General features: G+C 48.2%; 1 protein-coding gene across 1 annotated transcript; it reads right to left on the minus strand.

Annotated features, from left to right (window-relative positions):
* Positions 1-2612: 2612 nt before the first annotated feature.
* Positions 2613-9435, minus strand: LOC132826567 (uncharacterized). Its single transcript, XM_060842524.1, has 2 exons — positions 9430-9435; positions 2613-4298 (listed from the first exon to the last, which is right to left on the minus strand). Exons 1-2 carry the CDS (start codon positions 9433-9435, stop codon positions 2613-2615), a joined length of 1692 nt encoding a protein of 563 aa, XP_060698507.1.
* Positions 9436-14459: the final 5024 nt, after the last annotated feature.

Consider the following 14459-nt stretch of genomic DNA (forward strand, 5'->3'; position numbering starts at 1 on the left):
TAGTCTAAAAGTCATCTTTAGCTCACAGTTCCTAGTTTACAGTTCTACCACAATCAAAAACAAAAATAAGACAAGAAAATGAAAAATCATTGAGATTCTAACTCATGAGATATGATTACCCAGCTCAATTGTTCTTGCACCATTACTGTTAACAAGACCCAGTTTTCAAGATCCAGAACTTCAACACCAACTTCCGTTCTTTTACTTGTCCATTGGCTGATAGCAAAGAAGAGTGTTGATGTAGCACCTGCTTTTTTGAAGGTACATGGTCATTTCTGTCTTGCTTCCTGAGTGAGATATGGGCATTGCTGGGCAAGGCTGGCATTTGTTGTCCATCTCTGATTGCCCTTGAATTGATTGGTTCTCTAGCGGCATTTACAGAGGGCTGTTAGGATTCAACTACATTGCTATGGGTTTCCAGTCACTTACAATCCAGACCAGATAGGGTGGACAGATTTCCTTCCTAAAGAAGGCATTGGTGAACCGGGTGGAATTTTACAGGAGGCTGGTTACTGTTCACCATTATACTGCTCAGTTTATTGAATATGAATTTTGCCACTTGCTGTAGTGGGATTCAAACACACGCCTCAAGCACCAGCTTAGGTTTCTAGATGGTATGCCCACTCCCACAGAAGCCTGAGTCCATTAAAGGTGATAAGGGAGCAAAGGAAAGTGACAAAGTTATGTACCGTTCTAGAGAGGAGCACTACTTTGTGGAATTTGCATGTTCTCATTGTGTCTGTGTGGGTTCTCTGGTCTACTCTCAGAGTCCATAGATGTGCAGGTTAGGTAGATTGGCCTTGTTAAATTGCTCATTGTGTTTGGAGCTGTCCAGGTTTGGTAGATTAGTCCTGGGAATGGGATTACAGGGTAGGGGGTGTGTCTGGGTGGGAATGTCAATGTGATCTCAATGGGTCAACTGGCCTGCCCGCATTCTGTAGGGATTCTATGATTCTATGTTTTTGCAAATAATTTAACTAAAGTACCCAATCAGAGAACCAGAAACCACTATACAATCCCCATGCAATGAGACTAAGTGCTCCTTATGATTTTGTGTTCATGGTTAATCATTTCCATAGAAGTGTCCATTTCTTGTACACTATCTGCACAGTTGTAATGAACTGTTGAAAAAACTTAAAACCCTGCGATTGTGCCATTTTAACGTAATCATCCAATGATTAGAAAATAAAGCACTAACAATTAATTTGGAATTGGCTATTGTAGTGAAAGTAGACAGTTAACAGTAATATCACAGTAGTGTAGGATATGATTTAATTAATTTTTTATTACAAGCAGATGAATTTTATGTTACCTATACTTAGAATTGAAATGATCACCTGACCACGAAAACTAGATTGCATGGTGAGCAGTTATTTGTGATGTAACAACTAGGACAAAGTGAGGACTGCAGATGCTGGAGATCAGAGTCAAAGAGGGTGGTGCTGGAAAAGCACAGCCGGTCAGGCAGCATCCGAGGGGCAAGGGAGTCAAGTTTCGAGAATAAGCTTTTCACCAGCCCTTCACAAGGGCTTGTGCTGAAATGTCAACTCTCCTGCTCGTCGGATGCTCCCTGACCAGATGCGCTTTTCGAGTGCCACACCTTTTGACAGTTATTTGTGGTATTTCAGTAATTATCCTGTGCAGTTCAGCTCATTGTTAATATTTTGCTCATTTCAGTTTAGCTCAAGCAGCTCCCAGTGCTCAGCCCTGTGTAGGTACATGGGAAATGAAATGAACTGAATCCAGTTACTTGAGCTAATATTTGAGAGAAATGTAAGCTGTGTTTATAAAGAGAAAATTGCTTTCTTCATGTATTGGACAGCACCATAAGATTTCAGGTTGAGGCAAGAACAGCACACGGTATTGCGAAGGTTATGTGTGTTGTTGTGTACTGTCCCTTAGTTTGAGGTTTGATCACCTCAGGTTTGCGAGTTTCTGTGATGGTGCCCCATGTGGCTGAAAAGGCCAATTCTCAACTCTGTGATAGTTAGGCACTTGGGGCAGTGACCGAGAGAGTCTCTGGGAATATCTGGGTTAGATAATGAAACAAAGAACAGCAGATGCAGGAGATCTGAATCAAACAAAAACAGAAAATGCTGGAGAAACTCAGCAGGTCTGGCAGCATCTGTGGCGAGAGAAACAGAGGCAACATTTCAAGTCTGGTGACTGCTGTTCAAACATGATGGAGTCCCTTGGGAGGGAGGGATGATATTTGAAGCTTTGTCAAACATCTAAGACAGCCTTTTCCACAGATAGTGAGCGTTGATGTACAACTACAGGAGCGTTTGTAATTCTGAGGTAATCATAGAATCTGCCACAAGCCTTTGTCCTGCTCTGCTCACGATCTTAGAAGAGATGCTTTCTAACCTTCCTGCAATAGTGCCCCGTAGGAACCACGCTCAGACACATTGTGGACAAATCACTGCCAGGAACCTCATACACACCTTGGGAAGAGAAGGAGATATCAACAACTGTACTGGACCAGATCAGTTGGTACAACTGGCATATCCAGCAAGATGGCAGCAGGGTGGAATGCTCCAGCTCCTCCCTTCGGAACAGTCCTTTCCTTCTTTTTCATTTCTTTCCCTCTGTCCTTCCACCTGTCCCTTCTCTCAGCCTCGGAGACACAGCCCCAGTCTCCGACTTCCAGCCTCTGAAATGGGCAAAGGATGCCAAAGGACGGAGGTGGGAGGGCTACCAGTGTGGAGCAGAGGCTGTAGTTCAGTGTGGGGCAGGGGCTGTGGTTCAGTGTGGAGTAGGGGCTGTGGTTCAGTGTGGAGTAGGGGCTGTGGTTCAGTGTGGAGTAGGGGCTGTGGTTCAGTGTGGAGCAGAGGCTGCGGCTCTGTGTGGAGCAGGGGCTGTAGTTCAGTGTGGGGCAGGGGCTGTGGTTCAGTGTGGAGCAGGGGCTGTGGTTCAGTGTGGGGCAGGGGCTGTGGTTCAGTGTGGGGCAGGGGCTGTGGCTCTGTGTGGAGCAGGGGCTGTAGTTCAGTGTGGGGCAGGGGCTGTGGTTCAGTGTGGGGCAGGGGCTGTGGCTCAGTGTGGGGCAGGGGCTGTAGTTCAGTGTGGGGCAGGGGCTGTGGTTCAGTGTGGGGCAGGGGCTGTGGTTCAATGTGGAGCAGGGGCTGTAGTTCAGTGTGGGGCAGGGGCTGTGGTTCAGTGTGGGGCAGGGGCTGTGGTTCAATGTGGAGCAGGGGCTGTAGTTCAGTGTGGAGCAGGGGCTGTGGCTCAGTGTGGGGCAGGGGCTGTAGTTCAGTGTGGGGCAGGGGCTGTGGCTCTGTGTGGAGCAGGGGCTGTAGTTCAGTGTGGGGCAGGGGCTGTGGTTCAGTGTGGGGCAGGGGCTGTGGTTCAATGTGGAGCAGGGGCTGTAGTTCAGTGTGGGGCAGGGGCTGTGGTTCAATGTGGAGCAGGGGCTGTAGTTCAGTGTGGGGCAGGGGCTGTGGCTCTGTGTGGAGTGGGGACTGTGGTTTAGTGTAGACTGGGGGCTGTAGTTCAGTGTGGGGTAGGGGCTGTAGTTCAGTGTGGGGTGGGGGCTGTAGTTCAGTGTGGAGCAGGGGCTGTGGTTCAGTGTGGGGCAGGGGCTGTGGTTCAGTGTGGGGCAGGGGCTGTAGTTCAGTGTGGGGCAGGGGCTGTGGTTCAGTGTGGGGCAGGGGCTGTGGCTCTGTGTGGAGTGGGGACTGTGGTTTAGTGTAGACTGGGGGCTGTGGTTCAGTGTGGGGCAGGGGCTGTAGTTCAGTGTGGGGCAGGGGCTGTAGTTCAGTGTGGGGCAGGGGCTGTGGTTCAGTGTGGGGCAGGGGCTGTAGTTCAGTGTGGGGCAGGGGCTGTGGCTCTGTGTGGAGCAGGGGCTGTAGTTCAGTGTGTGGCAGGGGCTGTGGCTCAGTGTGGGGCAGGGGCTGTGGTTCAGTGTGGGGCAGGGGCTGTGGCTCAGTGTGGGGCAGGGGCTGTGGTTCAGTGTGGGGCAGGGGCTGTGGTTCAGTGTGGGGCAGGGGCTGTGGTTCAGTGTGGGGCAGGGGCTGTGGCTCAGTGTGGAGTGGGGACTGTGGTTTAGTGTAGACTGGGGGCTGTGGCTCAGTGTGGAGCAGGGGCTGTAGCTCAGTGTGGGGCAGGGGCTGTAGTTCAGTGTGGGGTAGGGGCTGTGGCTCAGTGTGGGGCAGGGGCTGTGGCTCAGTGTGGAATGGGGACTGTGGTTCGGTGTGGAGTAGGGGCTGTGGTTTAGTGTGGGGCAGGGGCTGTGGTTCAGTGTGGAGTGGGGGCTGTGGTTCAGTGTGGGGCAGGGGCTGTGGTTCAGTGTGGAGTGGGGGCTGTGGTTCAGTGTGGGGCAGGGGCTGTGGCTCAGTGTGGAGTGGGGGCTGTGGTTCAGTGTGGGCTGGGGGCTGTGGTTCAGTGTGGAGTGGGGGCTGTGGTTCAGTGTGGGGCAGGGGCTGTGGCTCTGTGTGGAGCAGGGGCTGTAGTTCAGTGTGGGGCAGGGGCTGTGGCTCATGTGGAGCAGGGGCTGTGGTTCAGTGTGGGGTAGGGGCTGTGGTTTAGTGTGGGACAGGATCTGTGGTTCAGTGTGGGGCAGGGGCTGTGGCTCAGTGTGGGGTAGGGGCTGTGGTTTAGTGTGGGGCAGGGGCTGTAGTTCAGTGTGGGGCAGGGGCTGTGGTTTAGTGTGGGGCAGGGGCTGTAGTTCAGTGTGTGGCAGGGGCTGTGGTTTAGTGTGGGGTAGGGGCTGTGGTTCAGTGTGGGGTAGGGGCTGTAGTTCAGTGTGGAGCAGGGGCTGTGGTTCAGTGTGGGGTAGGGGCTGTGGTTCAGTGTGGGGCAGGGGCTGTGGTTCAGTGTGGGGTAGGGGCTGTAGTTCAGTGTGGGGCAGGGGCTGTGGCTCAGTGTGGGGCAGGGGCTGTGGTTCAGTGTGGGGTAGGGGCTGTAGTTCAGTGTGGAGCAGGGGCTGTGGTTCAGTGTGGGGTAGGGGCTGTGGTTTAGTGTGGGGCAGGGGCTGTGGCTCAGTGTGGGGCAGGGGCTGTGGCTCAGTGTGGAGTAGGGGCTGTGGTTCAGTGTGGGGCAGGGGCTGTGGTTCAGTGTGGGGTGGGGGCTGTGGTTCAGTGTGGGGCAGGGGCTGTGGTTCAGTGTGGGGCAGGGGCTGTGGTTCAGTGTGGGGCAGGGGCTGTGGTTCAGTGTGGGGCAGGGGCTGTGGCTCTGTGTTGGGTGGGGGCTGTGGTTCAGTGTGGGGCAGGGGCTGTGGCTCAGTGTGGGGCAGGGGCTGTGGTTCAGTGTGGGGCAGGGGCTGTGGTTCAGTGTGGAGTGGGGGCTGTGGCTCTGTGTTGGGTGGGGGCTGTGGTTCAGTGTGGAGCAGGTGCCCTGGTTCAGTGTGGAGCAGGTGCCCTGGTTCAGTGTGGAGCAGGTGCCCTGGTTCAGTGTGGGGCAGGGGCTGTGGTTCAGTGTGGAGTGGGGGCTGTGGTTCAGTGTGGGCTGGGGGCTGTGGTTCAGTGTGGAGTGGGGGCTGTGGCTCTGTGTGGGGTGGGGGCTGTGGTTCAGTGTGGGGCAGGTGCCCTGGTTCAGTGTGGAGCAGGGGCTGTGGTTCAGTGTGGGGCAGGGGCTGTAGTTCAATGTGGGGCAGGGGCTGTGGCTTTATGCGGGAGTTTGACAACGGCCCACGATTTGACCACATGAGGGTCCCCTGCGCTGGTTTGTTGCAGACAGTACTTGGAGAGAGTCTGCGGTGTATGTCTTTTTAAATTTCTTTCTTGTTTTTCTGACCTATGGTTATAATGCTCCAAGTACATGCAAGTCCTGGGCCTCCTCCATCGCCAAATCCTAGCCACCTGACACCAGGAGAAAGAACGTCTCATCTTCCGCTTGGGACCCTCCAATCACATGGCATCAACATTGACTTCACTGGTTTCCTCATCTCCCCTCCCCGCACTTCATCTCAGATCTAACCCTCCAACCTAGCACCGCCCTCTTGACCTGTCCTATCTGTCCATCTTCCGTCCCATCCATCCTCTTCACCCTACCCACCAACGTATCACCATCACCCACCACCTATTGCCCTCCCTGCTCCCTTCTCCCACTCCACTCCCGCCCTCCTATTTATCTCTCAGTCCCCTTCCCCCTCTCCAGTCCTGATAAAGAGTTTCTGCACGAAATGTCAAATCTCCTTCTCAGATGCTGCCTGACCTGCTGTGCTTTTCCAGCACCACCCTTATTGACTCCCTCCCTGTATACAGCTGCAATGTAACCTTTATTTTTCTTCATTTCTCTATTCTGTCACCAGGGATTGTACCTCGATTCTTTTATCCCTCAGATAGTGCTGTAAGTGACAACATATAAACTTTTCACTGAACTCATTTGAGTACGTGTGACAATTAAGCTAATTGTGTGTTCAATTCTGTGTTGTGCACATCCAATTGAATCCTTCATAATGTCTGTTCTATATTTAACTCTCTACTGTTATGAGTCCAGTTGATGGAACTGGAAAAAGATAGATCTCAGAACGAACACTGGCTTGATAGATCAGAAGTGCTTGTTTTAAAATTAGTTGTTGTGCTGGTTAGTCACTGAAACATATTTACATGAGTCTGCAGATTCTTTGTTAACAACAGAACAGAAGTTTATTACATCATGGAAAAAAGTGATAAAATAAACCAAGATATAGAAAACAGATGGTAAGGTCCAAAATACAAAGCAAAACAAAGTTTTAAATCCTTCTACTGACACTACCCATTACAGACACTCAAGACCAGGTAAGTTATACCCCAATCCAGCTCTTTAGGCTTCTGTTTTACAGAGAAAGTGCGGACTGCAGGTGCTGGAGATAAGAGCTGAAAATGTGTTGTGGAAAAGCGCAGCAGGTCAGGCAGCATCCAAGGAGCAGGAGAATCGACGTTTCGGGCATGAGCCTGAACGACCCTTTCTGAAGAAGGGCTCATGCCCGAAACATCGATTCTCCTGCTCCTTGGATGCTGCCTGACCTGCTGCGCTTTTCCAGCAAGACATTTTCAGTTCTGTTTTACAGAGTCCAGTTTCTTTACCATGGACCCAGACGTTATAAAACAATAGTATCATAAATTAAAACACAAATCTGGATGAGTCCACTGGTTTTAAAGATACAGAGAATAGCTGGTCCACTTTATTAAAGGTCTTTGAATTATCAGTTCAAAGTCATAGTTTACACGAACTCCTGAAGCTGGGATGTGCTGGTTTTCTTCAGATTTATAATAGGCTTTCACTGCAGAGAACAGAGAGACAGCTCCTGTGCTGGTGCAAACCAAAACACATCTCTGTATCTTTTTCCAGGTTCCAAGTTGTTCAGTTACCTCACGCAAAAGGTTACTGTCATTGCTAACTGGTCACTAGTCCATAGACCAATAACTGCTTGTTAGAATTCAGCTGAACCTGAACACAGAACCCCTCGGCTCTGGTTTGTCTGCACCCACCTCAACTGCTGCTTGTTCAAACCACCGTTTACACACTATGGGGGTCAGGTGACTTTGGTTCCAAACCATGCAGCAATCCTTCAAAACATTGATTTAAAAGCAGTCCTTCCCCATTTCATATACAATTTAAAAAAGACACAAATGTAAAAAGACAGGGTCTTTACATTACAATCCACCTGCACTTATTTCTGTCATTGATGAGCATAAATTAGAATAGCAATTTATTGTCATGTGTATTTTTTTTAAAAAGTGAGAAGTTTTATAAGTCACTGTATCACAGGAGGCACTTGTATTAATGGCATAAGTCAAGAAAAATGTCAAGAAGAAAAAAGTAAAAATTAAGACAGAGTCTTTTTTTGAGAGGGGAAAGGTTTAAAAGAGACCTAAGGGACAACGTTTTCACGCAGAGGGTGGTATGTGTATGGAATGAGCTGCAGAGGAAGTGGTGGAGGCTGGTACAATTACAGCATTTAAAAGGGCATCTGGATGGGTACATGACTAGGAAGGGGTTGGAGGGATATGGGCCAAATGCTGGTAAATGGGACTAGATTAATTTAGGAAGTCTGGTCAGCATGGGCGAGTTGGACCGAAGAGTCAATTTCCTTACATCTCTATGCCTTTATTTCAGATCAATTTCAGTTTGGGGAAAGTTGATTAAGACGATGAACGCTGGAATACCTGGAAATCGCTGCTCCCAAAGAAGACGTCTGCACAGTTAAGACCTCCATGCCGGGACAAGAGATTGCCACACCAGGCCAAGACTGTCACGCCAGGCCAAGACTGCCATGCCAGCCCAAGAGTGCTGTGCCAGGCCAAGAGTTCTGTGCCAGGCCAAGACTTTCATGCCAGTCTGAAGCTTACTTTTGGCTGGGTCTGGACTGGGAGCACTTGCTTTCTGCCAGTTAGAGAAGTTAAAAAGGTATGATAATGAATGGAAACATGAAGAGATGTTGCATCTTGTTTGTTACTATCTTTTGTTGTTGCACAGCAGAATTCAGAGCCAGGTTTGAAATTAAGTCGTTTGTTGGCTCTGACATTGGCTGCGGTTGGTGAATGTGCTGTGTTCAGTGTAATGGTTTAAATAGTGGTAAAGCCACCATGTAATCACTGAGTGGGAGGCTCAGAGACGTTGCTGCGAATGCATGTGGTTGCTGGGCTAATTGGAAGCAGGATAGGGCAGCATAGTTTTCACCAGAGTCTTCCAAACCATCCCACAGGATAATGTCTATACTTCTGCACTGACTGAATCACCCTGACATGAAGGGGAAGTGGAGAATGCATAATGGGAATTAAATTCATTGGGGCTGAACCTTTCCTTTTTTTGGTGAGGTTTTTTGGAGGGATTCTTGCCCTGGGATTTCTCACTATGTCTTGCCAAACATTGTTAATTAACTACCTACCCCACCCCCGGCACCTCCTCCTTCAATTCTACCTTTACCTTACCCTGTGCTATTCCTGGAACAACTTGCTACTTACTGGGTATCTAGTGAAAGACATGAATCCCTGGTGCCTGTGCCATACTTGGCACCTGTACCCTTGACCAAGGTCTGTTGAATGGCAGGGTGAGTCAGTTTTGTGGCCGGAATGATTGGCACAACAAAGTGAGGCAAGGTAAGGCAAAGCAGGCCAAAGCAGGGATGGTGCGGGTATGGAGGTAGGCACTAAGTGACCAAGCGCTAAGAGAGCGCGAGTGACCTGCCTTGAGGTGTGGCCTGATCCAATCCATGAGCTGGGTGCCAGTCCCTGTGTGCACACACTGGTTTGCCCATCAATGTGAGTTGCCAGTGCGGCCTCACAATGCAGCTCTGTGCTTCCTGAGTATATGATACTATTACCTGCAAATACATTGGAGAGATGGTGTGTTGACTGAAGGGTTGGCAAATGTCAGATGCCAATGTTCAAGGATGAGGGCTGTTTGGCACTGTGCAGCATGTCCTGAGATACTGTTGGGGGTGGGGGGAGCAATATGGAGGCTCCTCACAGTCAATAACCAACTGAAGTCTCAGGTATCCGCTCTGACCTCCATGTCGAGATTTTCTCTTGTTTTGTTTTTCTTTTGGTAAGATAGTGAGCTAAATGTTAATGTGGCAAGTCAGGTCATTAACAAGACATTCTCCCCAGACCTCGCTGCTGCCCAGCAAGAAACCTCTTTCATCACTCCTCAAAAACATCAAAGATGCAGCAACATGCTCTTGACATTGGGATAGGGCTCCCTGGGCTTCTCTGTCTAGAACAAAGCAAGAAAAGAACAGTACAGCACAGGAACAGGCCATTCGGCCCTGCAAGACTGTGCTGACACATGATGCTTTTCTAAACTAAAGACCTTTTGCCTCTATGGGTGGCACGGTGGCTCAGTGGTTAGCACTGCTGCCTCACAGCACCAGAGACCCGGGTTCAATTCCAGCCTCGGGTGACTGTCTGTGTGGAGTTTACACATTCTCCCTCGTCTGCTTGGGTTTCCTCCTACTATCCAAAGATGTGTGGGATTGCTGTGCTAAATTACCCATAGCGTTCAGGGATGTATAGGTTACGTCAGGGTAGGGGAGTGGATTACTCTTCAGATGGTCAGTTTGGATTTGTTGGGCCAAATGGCCTGTGTCCACACTGTAGGGATTCAATGATTCTACGCTGTCTGTATCCCTCTATTCCCTAACTATTCATGTTTCTGACAAAATGCCTCTTAAATATTGCTATCGTACCCACTTCTACCACCTCTTCTGGCAGAGCATTCCAGGCACGTACCACCCTCTGTGTCAAAAACCTGCCTCTCACATCTCCTTTAAACTCATCCCCTTTTACCTTAAACCTATGTCCCCCAGAAATAGTCACTCCTACCCTGGGAAAAGTTCACCGACTATCCATTCTATCCAGGCCTCTCATAACTTTTATCAAATCGCCCCTCATCCTGTGAAATTCAGTGAAAGCAAACCCAGTTTGTCGAATCTTTCTTCATCGCTAATACCTTCCAAACCAGGGACATCCTCTGTTGTCTCTGTAACCTCTCCAAAGCCTCCACATCCTTCTGGCAATGTGGCGACCAGAACAGAATTGTTGCGTAGACCATGTCACTCAGACCCCTGCAAGATTCACTTTGGTTGTATGAAGTTACATGGAGAATGAACAGATTATAACCCCAGCTGTACAGGATTGACTGACATGTAATGCAGATGGTGGTACTGTCTGAGATTCTGCAGGAGACTGATGCAGTGAGAGGGACTCCATGTGTTGAAAGCTGATACTGACTGTCCCTGAGTTTACTAATTGCCATTTAGAAACGTGGTGAGTTTAAACTCATACAACTGAAACCATTGAGATAATTTCCTCTCTCTCTTACAAATATCTTAATGAATTCTGAAATATAATCCTCGTTACTTTCACTAGTACTCGTCTTTCAGAGCCAACCAAAAACTGAGGGTAAAATAAAACCAGGAACTGCAGATGCTGGAAATCTGAAACAAAAACAGAAACTCGGCAGGTTTGGCAACATCTGTGGAGAGAGAAACAGAGTTCACATTTCGAGTCCAGTTCTGAGGAAAGGCCACTAGATGGATAGAAATGTAATGTTCCCCTATGTAAGACCAGGTTGGAGTGCCAACTTAGGTCTGGGGAAGTTACAGTGGGATTGATTGACAGAGTGTCAGCTCCAGGAATTCAGTTTGTTCTTGGGATGATATGGCAGGATCCAAGGTGGGAGTGACACCCTTTGTTGTGGAGAAGCCCAAGAAAATCCAAGAAACTGAGGAGTTAATACAGAAATAGCCTGGTGTTTTCCCAGACTGTATGGTAACCAGATCCCACTCTCATAAGTCACAGCACAAAGTGAAAAGTAAAGAGAAAGGTGAAGGAGTTGAGGTTCAGTTCGTGAACACCCTGCTGATGTAATGATGCAGGAAAATCCTGAATAGGCAGAAGGCCAGACAGAAGTGTTTAGCCCTGAAAGGCTAAGAGACTTGCAACAGCAAGAGAAGACAACAAAGGTATGTATGTGGATGCGCACTCCGAAAAGGAGGCAGAGAATATTCCAGAAGGTTATTATCTGAAAGGTAGGATCCTAAGATGGAAATGGAGACCACAGCAGAGGAGAAATGGGTAGAAGTGCACCAGGTTGTGTTGCCGGTAGCATACAGACAGGTGGTGTTACAGGTAGCACATGAACCACCTGTAGGAGGTTACCTAGGGGTATGAAAGACTCAGGCTAAGATACAAACACATTTTTATTGGCCTGGAATGCACAAGGATGTGGTTAACTTTTGCCGAACGCGTCATACATGTCAAAAGGTGGGTAAGCCACAGGCGGTAATAAAACCAGCCCCTTTGTTACCAATTCCCACATTTAGATTAGATTACTTACAGTGTGGAAACAGGCCCTTCAGCCCTACAAGTCCACACTGACCTGCCAAAGTGCAACTCACCCATACCCCTACATTTACTCCTTACCTACCACTACAGGAAATTTAGCATGGCCAATTTACCTGACCTGCACATCTTTGGACCATGGGAGGAAACCGGAGCACCCGGAGGAAACCCACGCAGACACAGGGAGAATGTGCAAACTCCACACAGTCAGTCGCCTGAGGTGGGAATTGAACCCGGGTCTCTGGCGCTGTGAGGCAGCAGTGCTAACCACTATGCCACCGTGCCGCTCACAATGAACCTTTCACAGGGGTTATAATTGATTGTGCAGGTTTCCTCCCAAGAACTAAAATTAGGAGCCAGCACTTGTAACCATAATGGATGTGTCTACCAGGTTTCTGGAGGCAATTTCATGACAGAGTCTCAAGGCAAAAAAGGTGGTCGAGGAGTTAGTAGCTTTCTTCACATGGTATGGGCTACCCAGAGAGATTCAGTCAAGGGTCAAACTTTACTGCTAGGCTGTTTATGGAGGTTATGGATAGCTTAGGTATACAGCACTTTAAATCCAGTGTGTATCATCCTGAATCCCAGGGAGCTTTAGAAAGGTGGTATCAGACCTTGAAGACCATGTTGACAACATCCTGTCAGGATTAGATATAGGTATCCTATTCGTATTGTTTGCCATTAGAGATGCCCCAAAGGAATCGACTCAGTTTACTCCCTTTGAGTTATAACTTGGTCATGAAGTGAGCCCTTTAAAATTAATTAAAGAAAAATTGACACTTAGATTATGTATCAGAGGTGAAGGAGAGACTAAATTGAGTAGGTGAGTTAGCTAAACAGCACCTAAAGAGGGCACAGTGTAGAATGAAACAGGTGGCAGATAAAAGTCCTGAGACTCGGACGTTTTCCCAAGGGTATAATGAGTTAGTACTGTTACCAATGACAGGAGATTCCTTCAAAGCCAGGTTTAGTGGTCCCTATTGAATTGGGAAAAAGTGGTCAGGTGAACAATCTACTCAGCATGCCAGATAGAAAAAAAAAATGTATCAGGTATGTCATGTGAACATGTTGAAACTGTTATATACTAGAGAGAAAGAACTGGAGAAACATGTGTTAGCTACTGCCCCCACAGAGTGAGGAATCAAATCCAGATGATGTGGATTTTGAGATGCCTCAAAATAGATTAAATAATGAAGAAGTCCTTGAGGAATGGGATAGTTTAGTAAGCTACCTGTCTCAGGAGCATAGAACGGAGTTGAAAGATTTGTTTCTACATTATAAGGGCATATGTAAGAATCAGATGGGGAGGACTAATGCTATAGTACATGAAGTAGACGTAGGGAATACTGCTCTGATAAAACAACACCCCTATCGGCTTAATCCTTTCAAAGCCAGACAGGTCCAGATGGAAGTGGAGGCCATTCTCGATAAGAATATCATCAAACCAAGCCAGAGCGAGTGGAGTTAGCCAATCGTCTTAGTTCCCAAACCGGATGGGACTCAATGATTCTGTGTGGATTATTAGAAGGTCAATACTGTTACAAAATGGAGTCATATCCAATTCCTAGATTGGAGTACTGTATCGAGAAAGTCAGACAAGCCAGTTATATCACCAAGTTGGACTTAATGCGTAGTTACTGGCAGGTACCTTTATCACAGCCGGTAAAAGCAATTTCTGTGTTTGTAACCTCAAATGGCCTGTATCGGTTTAAACTAATGCCCTTTGGAATGAAGAACGCACCCGCCACATCCTAAAGACTCATGAGCAGAGTTTGTGGCTGGGTTAACAAACTGTGCAGTCTATTTGGATGATGTAGTGATCTTTAGTAAGTCTTGGAAAGATCATATGGTACATTTGGCAGAGCTCTTTGAATGACTACGAGAAGCAAAACTGGTGATAAAATGGAGTGCGCGAAAGCAGAGGTGACATTCTTGGGACATAACCGGTCATGGAAGGTTGACCCCACAGAACGTAAAGACAAACGCCATCGATGAATTTCCACGAGCAACCTTGAAGAAAGAGGGGCTTCGATTCTTAGAACTCAGCAGAAGGTTACTCCAAACTTCAGCAGTGTAATGGCATCATTCACCAATTTACTGAAGAAGAACACAACGTTCAAAGTTTGTGAGAAGATTTGTATCTCGGGTGCTCGTTGTGGTTCTGTTCGCCGAGCTGGGAGTTTTTGTTGCAAATGTTTCGTCCCCTTTCTAGGTGACATCCTCAGTGCTTGGGAGCCTCCTGTGAAGCGCTTCTGTGCTGATTCCTCCGGCATTTATAGTGGTTTGAATCTGCCGCTTCCGGTTGTCAGTTGCTGTCCGCTGCAGTGGCCGGTATATAGGGTCCAGGTCAATGTGTCTGTTGATAGAATTTGTGGATGAGTGCCATGCCTCTAGGAATTCCCTGGCTGTTCTCTGTTTGGCTTGCCCTAAATTAGTGGTGTTGTCCCAATCGAATTCATGTTGTTTGTCATCTGAGTGTATAGCTACTAAGGATAGCTGGTCGTGTCGTTTCGTGGCTAGTTAGTGTTCATGGATGCGGGTTGTTAGCTGTCTTCCTGTTTGTCCTATGCAGTGTTTTGTGCAGTCCTTGCATGGGATTTTGTACACTACGTTGGTTTTGCTCATGCTGGGTATCGGGTCCTTTGTTCTGGTGAGTTGTTGTCTGAGCGTGGCTGTTGGTTTGTGTGCTGTTAT

This window comes from Hemiscyllium ocellatum, chromosome 23, assembly GCF_020745735.1.
Source record: "Hemiscyllium ocellatum isolate sHemOce1 chromosome 23, sHemOce1.pat.X.cur, whole genome shotgun sequence".
Taxonomy (NCBI): Eukaryota; Metazoa; Chordata; class Chondrichthyes; order Orectolobiformes; family Hemiscylliidae; genus Hemiscyllium; species Hemiscyllium ocellatum.